The following is a 13089-nucleotide window of genomic DNA, read 5'->3' on the forward strand; positions in this document are numbered from 1 at the left end:
TTAAAAAACAACCTAAATGACAAAGGGAACCTCTCTGAGCTACAATCACCCACTCAGATGTGCTTCACCTTGCACATTTATTCCTACCCTGCATGTCGTAATCTTGTTATTATTGTTTATGCATTAATGACTTATTATTACTGTAAGTCTCGTGGGACACCTGTAAGATTAGTTAGAAGATGAGTTTTCCAAACTAAGAATTATAGCAATAGAGAAAGTTTTTTTTGACCGTATTTCCATCCATTGCATCAAATAAGGCCAATAAAGATTAAGATTTTTCTTCTTGCAGGCTTTATATGATGCAATATTTTGTGTCTTGAATTGCACCTTGCCTGAAAGTAAAGACGTACTTTGATGTACAGTTCTGTCCAGAAAAACATACCTTTATAATAGGCATAAATTTTGGACATTAAGTAATTTTTATAAATTGTTCATTTTTTCAGGGTGGAATGATTATGGGGCAAACAAATTCAGGTATTTTTAAAACGTAGAATTGTGTGCTTAAGTTTGACCTTCTTGTGAACTTCAATGAAATTTCAATTCTAAATTTAATTCAAAAATACTTTATTCATCCTAAAGGGAAATTAAATGTTGTTGTAGCTCATATTATACATTTATGCATACAGGCTAAAATATTTAGCTGTACCCCCACTAATTGTTGTGTGAATGTCCATAAACAAAATCATGTGGCAGAGATACCACATGATTTTTGTAGTCATTAACAGGCTTGTAGCATAGCTTTGGGTGGATGTTTGACCGTTCATCTTGGTGGAGCTTATTTAAATTGGTTGGTTTCCCTGCATAGACTCCATAAATAGTCCATAAATTTTCAATAGGTTTGAGATGGGGGCCATTACAGATTTATGAAAGCTTGTTTAATGCATTCCAAAACCAGTTTTGATGTGTGTTTTGGATCATTGTCCAACTGAAACAACCAGTTGTGTCAAAGTTTCCACCCTCTGACGCAAACTGCCAAAAACAACCCAGGAACCTCCAAAGTTTAAGTTTATCATAAACTGAAAACTACTTGAACAACCGTGACACTGTCCACTGTAAAGCCAGTTTTATATCACCGTGGACTGAGAAGGCACTGACACCTTCAAGCTTGACTGATTTCCACAGAGAAACTAAATTCCCCGTGGAGAAATGTTTTATGGCCAGACAAGACAAAGAATGAGCTGTTTGGCCATGTCGAGCGGAGGTTTTTATATCTAAGAACACTGTACCAACTGTCAAGCATGGTGGTGGAAGCATCATACTGAGGGTGTATTTAGCTGTCAGTTTTATTAGTGCATTGCACAAAGTGACTGGAGTAATAATTAAGAGGGTCTACCTCCAAATTCTTCATCTTTACCTTAGGGACAGTTTTTCAAATGTTTACTTGTATGTATTTAATTCTGTATGTATATTTTTGACCCTGTGTAGATCAGAGAAAATCCACAATAAATGTAAATGTGTAAACCCAGTTCTTGTTTTTTTAACATGGCTAAAGGTGTATTTTATATCATCAGTCCACCCAGATGAAAGAATGGCTACAGTCCAAATCCAATCACATCATGTCTGTGACGAGTGTATGCAAACTTCTGACTATATAAAAGCAAACTTTTGTTGTCTATTAAAGAAACTTTTCTCATCCTTGTAGTTTCTCTTGTTATTCACACAGCTCTAAACACTGACAGCCACATTTAGCACTGGTAAAACAACAGCAAAACCTCTGTGTTTTCATTTCCACTGTTGTCAGAATCTGCTTGAAGAAAAGGAAGAGCCTGCAGAAGTGTCTCACGTGACTGATTGTGGTCGAGTAACCTTCATGGCTCTAAAATGTGTCAGTACGTTCTGAAGAGCTCCTAATGCACGTCATTTCCTCCTTAATGTAATGCTGAGGGGTAAACGCACAAATCCAATCACACGGTGCTTTCTAGTGTTTCTCTGTTGACTATTGAAACAACACAGGGAATCCTTTTGTTTGCTAAGGATGAAAGAGAAAATTAACCTCCTTCTTGACTTTGCTGGCTGGACAATAATGATGTTAAATTAAATGTTAAAAAGATAGTAGCTTTTGTAAATCATTTCAAGGTAGCATGTCTCGTGGATTTTAATGAAAAGTAGGGGGGAGGGAGCGCACTAAGCACCTAATCCACCACATTCTTGTTGAAGTCTGAATTCCAGCAGGCTTCAATGCCATGCTCTGCAACAGAAGAGGTTGCAAAAGACTGAGGTAATTGGATTGGAATACGGCATTGATTGTCAGACAACAAAAGATATCCATCTCTCTCTTTCTTCCTCTCGTGGCCTTTCAGGTTTTTTTGTCCCTGGTCTGGAATGTATTTGGTCATTCACTCATCTCATCCAAGCAGAGAGAGGACACAAGAACAGGAGAGAGGGGCCACCAGGACCGACTAAGTCTGGTGTTCTCATCTGGAAGTCACGGCAGCCCATGTGTGAGGATGTATGAGCCCAGGATCACCCCCCGAAAGCCCAAGGGTCATTTCTGTGATCATTACCATAATCACATTAAGGCTGCAGGAGATTAGCACCATGGCCTCAGAGGAGAAACCAGGTCTGTGCTCCATGAGGACAACACACCATGCTTACAGAGAGCAGTAGACAAGCTGCATGATGTATTCACTGAAGTAAATGGGAGTTTTACAAATGGTTTTTACAATTGTGTACCACAAGTTTGGACTGATTATTGTAAATGCAAAGACGCCATTTACTATGTGTTGCTAAACATATACCTACCCTTTAAGCTTTTTCATGTGTGGTCACATTAAAACAGCAAATCTTAGTGTATTGTGTTGGCATGTTTATTCGACATGCCAACACAAGGAAGTGCATAGTTCTGCATGTTTTTGTACTCTATTCTGATACCCCTAAATAGATTTAGGGAAGGTAAACCCTGGATAAGTCAGCAGTCCATCACAGAGACGAACAAGACAAACAACCGTGGATCCATACACGCACATCAAAGGGCAATTTAGAAAGACTAATTAAGCTTACAGCTTTGTTTTTGTACCTAGAGAGAACCCAAGCATCGCAGAGTACATGCTAACTCTATGGAGAAACAGCAGCCAGGATTCAAACCCATGGCCCTCTTGTTGCAAGGCACCGGTGCTAACCACTCTACAGTTGTAAATATGTTATATAAAATAAAATAAAATCTTGACTTAATTCAAAAGACTGGTATAAAAGTGCTTTTCTTCAGTAGGGAAGCTGGTCAGAGTTGATGGGTAGGTGGATGGAGATAATAACAAAAGATTCCTGGATGTAGACCTTTCAGAGGCAGCAAAAGACTCGAGACCGGGGCAGATGTCCACCATCCAGCAGATCAATGACCATAAGCATAAAGCCAGAGCTTAACCGGCCAACTGACATTTGAAAGACCAGTTGCAAAAGCCACTGGTCTATCAAATAAAAGGCCAATAAAATACATCAAAGTTTGGGGTTGTACTGTGAGAAAATGCGAAAAGGTTTAGCCAGGTACTGTATAGTCTACATTTCCCCCGTCCTTTCACCACAATTTTCCTCAACCCCCGTCATCATCCATACAGGCATCACCTCTGGGCAGGTTGTGGGGGCACTGAAGGCAGATGTCCGACACACACCCCTCCCCAAACTGTCCACAGAGTCTAGACTTTATTTCAGCTTTTCCCATCAAGGAAAAAGAGTGAAAGAGAGAGAGAAAAAAAAACTTACCCAAGGGTCAAAAACTTCTCCAATTAACCCCAATTACCCAAAGAGAGCATTTCAGTGAGGCCTGTAAGCTGAGATGTCTATCAGCTCAGTGGCTGAGGCAAGCAGGGAGGAAGTAGTATCTTTCATCTTGAAGTTCAGCCACAGGAAACGTGACATTTGAATATTGACGGCAGTGATTTAAGAGTGTGGAAGTCACACTTAGATACTCTCCCTCCTTAAGAAGGAACACAACTTATATCACTGCCTTTTCTTTAGATGAAAATCCAAGCTGTGGCTAGTGAGTGTGCATCCCTCTGTCACTAATGCTTCAGCAGATAAGATAAACCCTATTGCTTTCCTGTTTCCTGTTGAAAACGCAGAGCAATGCTGAGGTTGTACAGTTTCACAAAATAAGACCTTTCTGCATATCTTCTCCAAATGTATAAATCTACATAGTCCAACACCCTCACAAACAGCTATAAAGTGGGATGGTGAAGTATTACATAGTTACTGATTGATTTGCTCCTCACTATGTAATATTATAGTTTCCAATGCTGCTTCTTTGATTTTGACCCTTTGACTGACCTGTGTAATTGGTTCACACAAATCACTAACGTCAGGGGCAGAGAGGGGTTTCCCACACCTCATATGTGTGTGTGGGGGCGGGTGCACAGTGCTAGTCAATGATCTAGTTCACAGATTACCTTCTCAAAGAAGAGACACCTGGCCACAGTTACCCTTTGACACCAACAGGAGTATTTCTGTGATCACATTAAAATAAAATTAACATTAAAGCTGTTAATCTGGTCAGCAGCGGTTTCATTCAGACAGATATACATTGTGGTGGTGCTAGGTAGATTTGGCCTTGTAAAAGTATTCATTTTTCTTCAGCTTTTTTTACATTTTGTTTTATTAAAACCCCAAAATGCTATTTATTGTACAGGGATATTAAAGTATAGACCAGCACAAGGTAGTGTATAATTGTGAAGTGGAAAGAATGGAAAGAAAATAAAACATTGTTTTCTATATTTTTACAGGTAAAATTTTTTTAAAGATGGGCAGGCATTTAGATTTAGCCCCCTTGATTCAGCACTTTGTCGGACCACTTTTGGATGCGAATACAACAGCAACACTTCTGGTGTATGTTTTCACTAGAGACTGAAATGTTTTGATAAACTTCTTTGAAAAATAGCTGAAGCTCAGTCAGATTGGATGAAAAGTGTCAGTAAACAGCAGTGAACGTTAATATTCAAGCCTTGCCGCAGATTCTAAATAGGATTTAGGTCTGGACTTTGACTAGGCCAGTCTATCACATCCTATTGTAGCTCTGGCTGTTTGCCCTTGTCATGCTGGGAGATGTGCTCAGGCTGTTCATCTGATATATTTGCTGCGTTGCCTCTGTGGCTTCTAGCAAGTGCTCTCCTTCTTACTTTTAATTTTCAATAATGTTTTTTCTTTTTGCCACTCTCCCATTAAGATCAGATTCGTGAAGTGCAAGATTTATATTTATGACAAAATATGAAAAAGTCTGATTGGTACACATACTTTTCATGGCACTGCATATTCTGGCTAGCAACAGATTTACAATATGTTATAATTTCCCGGTTTACAAAAAAAACCACTGTGTGCTCTTAGTCAAGTTATTGACATTCCATCAATCAAAGAATTTTTAGCAAGAAAAATATGCTTAAAACTCGCAGATATTTTAGATGTTTCTACAGTAGAATTTTACAGTCTCCTTCCAAGGCCTGCCTAAAAATGGCATGGTTTCAGCATATGCCCTTGGCTCATCATCTGGCCTTGATACGAGTTTTCTTTTCACTCCAGATAATTTAGCGAGCTGCCTTTACTAATCAGAGGAGTATAAAACTTAACATTGGATCTGTCCAGCTTTCAGGTTGACATAAATCTTTGTGAAGTAAAAATTACTGGAAAAACTGTGGTGAGGGCAGTGTCCAACAGACCAAGAGGTAGATAGAGTAATAAACTGAGGCATGCTTGAAAAATATATTTAATTTTTGTTTAGGTTGGTGGCTGTGGAGAGTTATGCACGTCAACATGACTTCAAGTCACATGAGTCTTCACACTTTTATGAGCCAGTTATTCAGGTGTGTATTTTTTCACAAAACATGTTAATCAAGTATGGATTTCCAGTGCAAGATTTCACAAAAAACTGTCATGATTTGAGGGTGTTTGGGTTTTGGTTTGGGTTCTGGTTTTCGATCTTGTTTTAGTTTATTATTTTCCTGGCTGTGTTTCTTATTATTGTTTTCTAGTTAATGTTCTGTACATTATGTTTTGCCAATCAGTTTGTATCCTTGAATTTCTGTTTTGCTCCAGCCACGTTTTGTTCTCTCCTGTCTGCTTGCAATTAGCTTCATTCGGTCCACCTGCACCATGTTAATCAGTTTTGTTTTTCACCTGTACCATGCTACATTTATACACCTTCTTTCTGTTCATTCCTCACAGAAACATTATGGATCACGTCACCCTGTTTTCATTCAGTTCATGCTGTTCATGCCATTCATGCCATGCCTGTTTTTGCCACCACCTGCTAAGGTGAGTTTTATTTATTAAATCCTTTACTCACCACCGTTACACTGCCTGTCCGTCTGCATTCTGGGGTCCTCCGCCAGACCATGCATGACAAAAAACAATCTTTTTAAAAAGCAGACTGAGGAACAAACAAACACAATTCTGCTCTGTATATTTGGTTTGATGGCATCACAAAAGGCAGAAGGATAAAGTCGATCTCCTAATATTTGTAAACACTACATTAGATGATCAGCATTATGAGGGATTGTGACATAGATTCTAAAGTGAGTTTGAAGGGGTTTAATCTGACACATTTGAGCATGTTTGACCCCAGAGACCCCCAAACTATGATAGATATGGCTGTGGTTGGCAAAACTGTAGCAAATGGTGACAGTTACAAATTTTATCAAACCAGTTAAAGTGCCATTAAGATCAAGATCTCTTTTACAAGAGTGACCTGACCCAGAGGTCCACCTTGTCCAATCCTTTTTTACAATTGTGTTCATATTGACTTTTTTCGCTCTGATTGCTCTTCATTAGTTTACAATCATCAATTGTCTGTCTGCATGGTGATGCAGCAGTTCAGCAAGAAACATTGTTAGGACTTAAGAACCATCTTAATGAGGTACATCAGTAAGACCAAATGGTTTCTAGAAGAACTTTGCTTGAAATGGCCACTGAAGATCTTTGATAAAGAACTGTGGCTATTTCATTGTACCCTGGTCCTCAAACACCACTTCCATGTTTCTTTTTTTTTATTATTGTTGCCAATTTTCTTGACATCCATGACATGTTCCCAAATGTTCTGCTACAGCTGTGCAGAGCAGTATGCCTTTAGTAAGCACCTTTGAATGAAGAATTCATTAAACCCCACCAATAAAGGTTAAAAAACATAACATACTAATCAGCTGCCTCATGCTTGGTGCAAATTATATCGTGAAAATTCACAGTGTTACATTTCTTTCCAGAATGCATTTTGTGAAAATGTTTCCTTAATGTCTCGACACATAAACAACAAACTCTATTTAGGATCAACATCTTTCCAAGATCCGACCTCCAATTTATAAGATGATTCAAATGCTCCATTAGCTACTTAATGTCAGTGGCGGGGCTCTGGAACATCTGCCCCTTTTTGCTCCTTGCCCAAAAGTCCCAGTTTAGTCAAAAGATTTACTTATTTATTCACATAAGTCATTCTCTGACACCTGATGAAAACATGTATTAATAATGCTATTTATTACATTATTTTGTAAGAGAGATGACATGACCACACTCCCTTGTCACCCCGTTACCTTTAACCTTTTTCCCCTGTGACGCAAGCAATAAGTGCCCCTCACTCAGTGAGTTAGAGAAGCAGAGTCCAAAATATGTCGCTTTTCGTCCAGATTCCAGGACAGTTGTTGGTCAATAAACCGGTGAGTGAAGTTATATGATAAACGAAACTTATTAGAAGACAACTTTGTATCGTTTCTGCTTCATCACCAATGGAAGACCAGTCTGAAATACAACGCAGGGGGAGAGAGGAGAGGGCTCTAGCTCTCTGAGCAGGAGGAGACAGGTGAGGAGAAGCTATTGTTGTTATGTTATGAACTAGCTGCTAGCTAAAGACTTTGTAGGTGTCAAAAAAAAAAAGTTCACTCAGCAGTATTACTATAATATTGGTTTTAAAAAAAGCTACTTCTAGGAGATGTGTGATAATGAGATGCATCAGTGCTGCAATTTATATATATTTAACTTTTTTGATGGCTGATGAAAACTCAGTTATTCTTCAATCAATCAGCTGTTTTAGAGGTTAGAATGAAGTGAAGTCTGTCACTAACAAATCATTTCTCGGTCAAAATTTCTCTCCTCAATTAATAATGCGGGTTTTCATGTTCCATTTTACTGATTTAATAAAATATGTTATATTTTTTTCTTCACATGTTTATATAAGTAATCACAAAACATAAACACAAAAAATAGAAGTGGTTTAACCTAAAGTTTGATGGCCATTTAGCAGTTTGACACACCTGTGCTGTTCTGAATGGACCATCTTCACCTCCACTGCAACTACAGAACATCCAGGCTCCTATTTATTATTAGGGGCCTTTATTACAGTACAATAAAAGTTTGTATTGTGCCCCTCTGTTTATATTTTCCGACAGTATAATTGTGTAAAAACAAAATATGGCTAGTGATCCAGTTCTTTAATAAAATTTTTAATACAAATATGCCTCTTCAACATTGCGTGGCAGTCGGGGACAGTGACTCTGGACTGGCAGACTGGGGTTGTGGTCCCCCTTCATAAGGAGGGTGTGTTCCAACTACAGGGGGATCACACTCCTCAGCCTCCCTGGTAAGGCCTACACCAGGGTATTGGAGAGGAGAGTTCGGCCGGTAGTCGAACATCAGTTTCAGGAGGAGCAGTGTGGTTTTTGTCCCGGCCGTGAAACACTGGACCATCCCTATACCCTCTACAGGGTACTTGAGGGTTCATGGGAGTTTGTCCATCCGGTCTACATGTGTTTTGTGGACCTGCAGAAAGCATTCCATTCTGTCCCTCGTGATGCCCTGTGGGGGGTGCTCCAGGAGTATGGAATCGGGGGCCCTTTATTAGGGGCCATCCGGTCCCTGGACAAGCGGAGCAGGAGTTTGGTCCGCATTGCCGGCACTAAGTCGGATCTATTCCCGGTGCATGTTGGACTCCGGCAGGGCTGCCCTTTGTCACCGGTCCTGTTCATAACTTTTATGGACAGGATTTCTAGGCGCAGCCAAGGGCCGGAGGGGGGTCTGGTTTGGGGACCAGTGGATTTGGTCTCTTCTTTTTGCAGATGACGTGGTCCTGCTGGCCCCCTCTATCCAAGACCTACAGCATGTGTTGTGGCGGTTCGCAGCTGAGTGTGAAGCGGCTGGGATGAATATCAGCTCCTCCAAGTCAGAGGCCATGGTACTCGACCGAAAAAGGGTGGCTTGTCCTCTTCAGGTTGGAGGGGAGTTCCTGCCTCAAGTGGAGGAGTTTAAGTATCTCAGGGTCTTGTTCACGAGTGAGGGAAGAATGGAGCGGGAGATCGACAGACGGATCGGTGCGGCTGCCACAGTAATAGGGGCACTGTGCCGGTCCGTTGTGGTGAAGAGAGAGCTGAGCTGAAAAGCGAAGCTCTCGATTTACCGGTCGGTCTACGTTCCTACCCTCACCTATGGCCATGAACTTTGGGTCATGACTGAAAGAACGAGATCCTGGATACAAGTGGCTGAAATGAGCTTTCTTCGTAGGGTGGCCGGGCACTCCCTTAGAGATAGGGTGAGGAGCTCGGCCATCCGGGAGGAGCTTGGAGTAGAGCTGCTGCTCCTCCACATCGAGAGGAGCCAGTTGAGGTGGCTCGGGCATCTATACCGGATGCCTCCTGGACGCCTTCCTCGGAAAGTGTTCCAGGCATGTCCCACAAAGAGGAGGCCCAGGGGACAGCCCAGGACACGCTGGAGGGACTATGTCTCTCGGCTGGCCTAGGAACGCCTTGGGCTCCCCCCGGAGGAGCTGGAGGAGGTGTCTGGGGAGAGGGACGTCTGGGTGTCTCTGCTGAGTCAGCTGCCCCCCCACCACTGCACAACAGTTTTTAAGACAAGTAGTATGACAAAAATGCTTTATGTTTGTGTTAAGCGTGCAAATCATATACAGAGACCTTAGTCCTCGACGCGGCTGTCCTGGGTTCGCATCCCGGACCTGGCAACATGTCTTCTCCCCTCTCTTCATTCCCATTTCCTGTCTATCTACTGTCAAAACAATATACTGAAAAAATAAAGGCCACTAGTGCTGCAAAACAAAATCTTAAAAAAATAAGTAGAAGTAACAACCTGCTTTTTATTAACCTGCACACACACACACACACACACACATCGAAGTTTTAGTATATTTATTAGGACTCAATTACTTTCATTGACTTCCATTCAGTTTTCTTGATTGCTAAGGCCTAACCTTTACACTAAACTCACCCTAACCAGTTCTTTCCTAACTCTAACCATAACTCAATTCATACCCTAGTCCTATACCGAAGTCCTGTCCCAAGAACAGAATTTGGAAAAGTGAGGACCAGGAAAATGTCCTCACTTTGCAATAACGATAGGAAAAATGGTTCTCACTGAGCAGCAAGTACAATACACACACACACACTCACACACAGTCTGTCCCCAGCCACCACCACCTGCATGCTAATCTCAATCCAAGCCCCATTCAAAAGTTTGCAACCCTGCTTAACCTTATGTGATGTCACCAGAGGCATATATCTGTGGAAGCTCTGTGGAAGCAGTGGATTTTTATCTCGATTAGAAAAATAACTATTTACAACAAAGCTGCAAAACAAAGACCAGAAAATGTTCTCTAGGCGACAACTGTATCTCAAGGGAGTTTGTTGCATTTTCCAGAAAGTGTGACAAGCAGCTTTAAGGTTGAGGGGCGGGCTCAGTGTGCTGGCTCGGCTCATTATTATGGAGGAAACTCCCCTCTCTGCTGAACTTGTGTAGCTGAGCTCAGACTCGGACCAGCAGTCAGTGAGTCAGTCAGTCAGCAGTGGGATCGGCCGCTGCATGGCTGATGTGTAAACTTTCCTCAACAAGTGGAGACGAAGAGCTGACGCTCCGGAGTGTTTGACGGACCTACCAGGAAAGAAACCACAGCTCTTTTATGAATCTGGAACCTGTGCTCCGCTAAGCAAACTGCTGTTCCCCCCCATTCGTGCATGTTCAAACCAGAGGAGACCTCTGGTGCCGTGGGTCGGCCAGACGACTAGTACAAACGAGTGGCAAACAGCAGTCCGGAGGCATGATTTTGAGACGCAGCTCCGCGGTTGCTGCCTTCTTCCTTGTCTTTCTTGTGGAGGTATGTGGAACTAATGGTGGGGAGCAGCGGGAAAGGTCACTCGGTTCAGCCGTGTGTGGATGCACCGCTGGGTTCTGTGCTAGCTCGACATGCAACCGTGCCTCCGGGAGAGTCGGACTGGTTCTGGTCTGCACCCTAAATAACCACTGTTCTGTCTCCCAACAGGTGTCGCAGGGGTCGGGACAATTCGAGCTGCAGATCTTGTCGATGCAAATCGCGAATGGAGAGTTGCACAACGGCATGTGTTGCGACGCGGATCAAAAGTGCACACGGAGCGAGTGTGACACGTTTTTCAAAGTTTGTCTGAAGGAATACCAGTCCAGGGTTTCTGCTGCGGGGCCCTGCAGCTTCGGAATGGGATCTACGCCTGTCCTTGGAGGGAATACGTTTTCTTTCAGGAGCTCTGTCAGGAATGACAAATCCAGGATAGTTTTGCCCTTCAACTTCGCCTGGCCGGTGAGTGGAGGCTTAAATAATAATAATAATAATAATAATAATAATAAACAGCTCTTCCCGATTTGCATCCTCGCATGAAATATATAGAGAATTTGAAATTGGTGTTTGGAATGCAGTTATGCCCGTAGATCACCTTAACTAAGGCCGGGCCGAAGTATTGCAAACTTTGCGACTGCTCATGTGTGTCATGCTTACCTGGGGGCCCCAGGAAAGTCTTAATAAACACAGGACATGTTTGAAAATACACCACAGGAAACACAAAATTAACTTTAAAGTTAAATTTTCAAACAAAGACATCAAAACATGATACTGTACCCGAAAAAAAATTTTAATCACACTTGAACTGTTTGTAAATAGATCACTGATTAACAGTGTTTCTTGTCATGGTTGCTTGGAGACCCAACATAAAAGGTGCAACCTAACACTAACACCCCCCCCCACACACACACACACCCACAGTGAGATATATTGAATGCCAATTACAAAAAAAAAAACAATAAAATTGAAAGATGACATAAATCATGCATGGACAATATAAACATGAAGTCATTGGAGATGTGGAGGATGGTGGGCCCCAAATTAAATTCTGCTCAGTCTCATTCAGACATGGACTGGCTCTGACTTTAACATCCCCCTCCCCTGTTAAAAAGTGGACAAAAAAGGCAACAAACAAAGAAAAAGTTTTTCCTTGAGTTCGTCTTTTTTTTCCTAAACACCCTCCACCTGGTCCCCGGATAATGCGCTAATTTACAACGTGCAGGTATTTTAGTCTACCAGGCCTAGACCTGTCCATCTAAATTGGTTTAGGGTGTTAAAGCACTTTCAGCACTGCATAGAGTTAAACTTAGAATTTGGCTCAGGGTAAAAATTTATAACCAATTAAAAAGTATGGCTTGAAGTTAATTAGACCCATCTGGGGCCCATTAGTTTGAATAAAGTATAAAATGGTTTGAGTTAATTCATTCCTATATCTTAAGTTCTGTGTGATTGGGTAAAAAGCGACCTTCATAGTAGAACTGCACCGATCACTCGGCTGGAGACTGGAATTGGCCAATTTTTCTGCAATTAGCTTTGATCTGTGGTCAAATAGTGTAAAACTGCATTTATTTTGTATTCATTAAATGCATTAAAACTATGCACCCCTACTACTTCTACTCTAAATACACTGAACAATATCATGTACTGCTCAGATATATGTTGGAGAAAATCTTGCAATTCCTTAATTTTTGTTGGAAAAGAACCTGCAGCACATTTGTTTCTCTTTTAGGCATTATAGTTCTCAGATTTAAACAATCATTCTCAGCCAGGGAAACCCCTATTTGTGAAATCTTTATTTTATTCGATGTTGTGTAATTAATCCAAGAGATTAACAATTGAAGTGAAAGAGTTGAAATCACATATTTCCTCTCCTCTGCCTCCTCTTCTTGCTTCACATGTTACAGCAACTCCAAAGCAGAAAAAAATTAGAAAACTTTCAGGTTTCTTTGTGTCACACGTCTCATCTTTTTCGGGTAAATAAATGAGGAGGACAAGCAGGAGTGTTGGAGCTTTGTGAGAGAGATGATTTGCCA

General features: G+C 41.4%; 1 protein-coding gene across 2 annotated transcripts in view; it reads left to right on the top strand.

Annotated features, from left to right (window-relative positions):
* Window positions 1–10695: 10695 nt before the first annotated feature.
* Window positions 10696–13089, top strand: part of jag1b (jagged canonical Notch ligand 1b) — a 38529-nt gene continuing 36135 nt past the window's right edge. Inside the window, exons 1-2 of one of the 2 annotated variants that reach the window (XM_047350812.1) lie at window positions 10696–11062; window positions 11228–11518. In XM_047350812.1, coding sequence (XP_047206768.1) covers window positions 11006–11062; window positions 11228–11518 — 348 coding nt within the window. In that variant the 5' untranslated portion in view covers window positions 10696–11005. The remainder of the gene's footprint in view (window positions 11063–11227; window positions 11519–13089) is intronic. The other variant, XM_047350813.1, reaches the window with a different exon arrangement.

The sequence above is a fragment of the Girardinichthys multiradiatus genome, chromosome 22 (genome assembly GCF_021462225.1).
Source record: "Girardinichthys multiradiatus isolate DD_20200921_A chromosome 22, DD_fGirMul_XY1, whole genome shotgun sequence".
In the NCBI taxonomy this organism is placed as follows: domain Eukaryota; kingdom Metazoa; phylum Chordata; class Actinopteri; order Cyprinodontiformes; family Goodeidae; genus Girardinichthys; species Girardinichthys multiradiatus.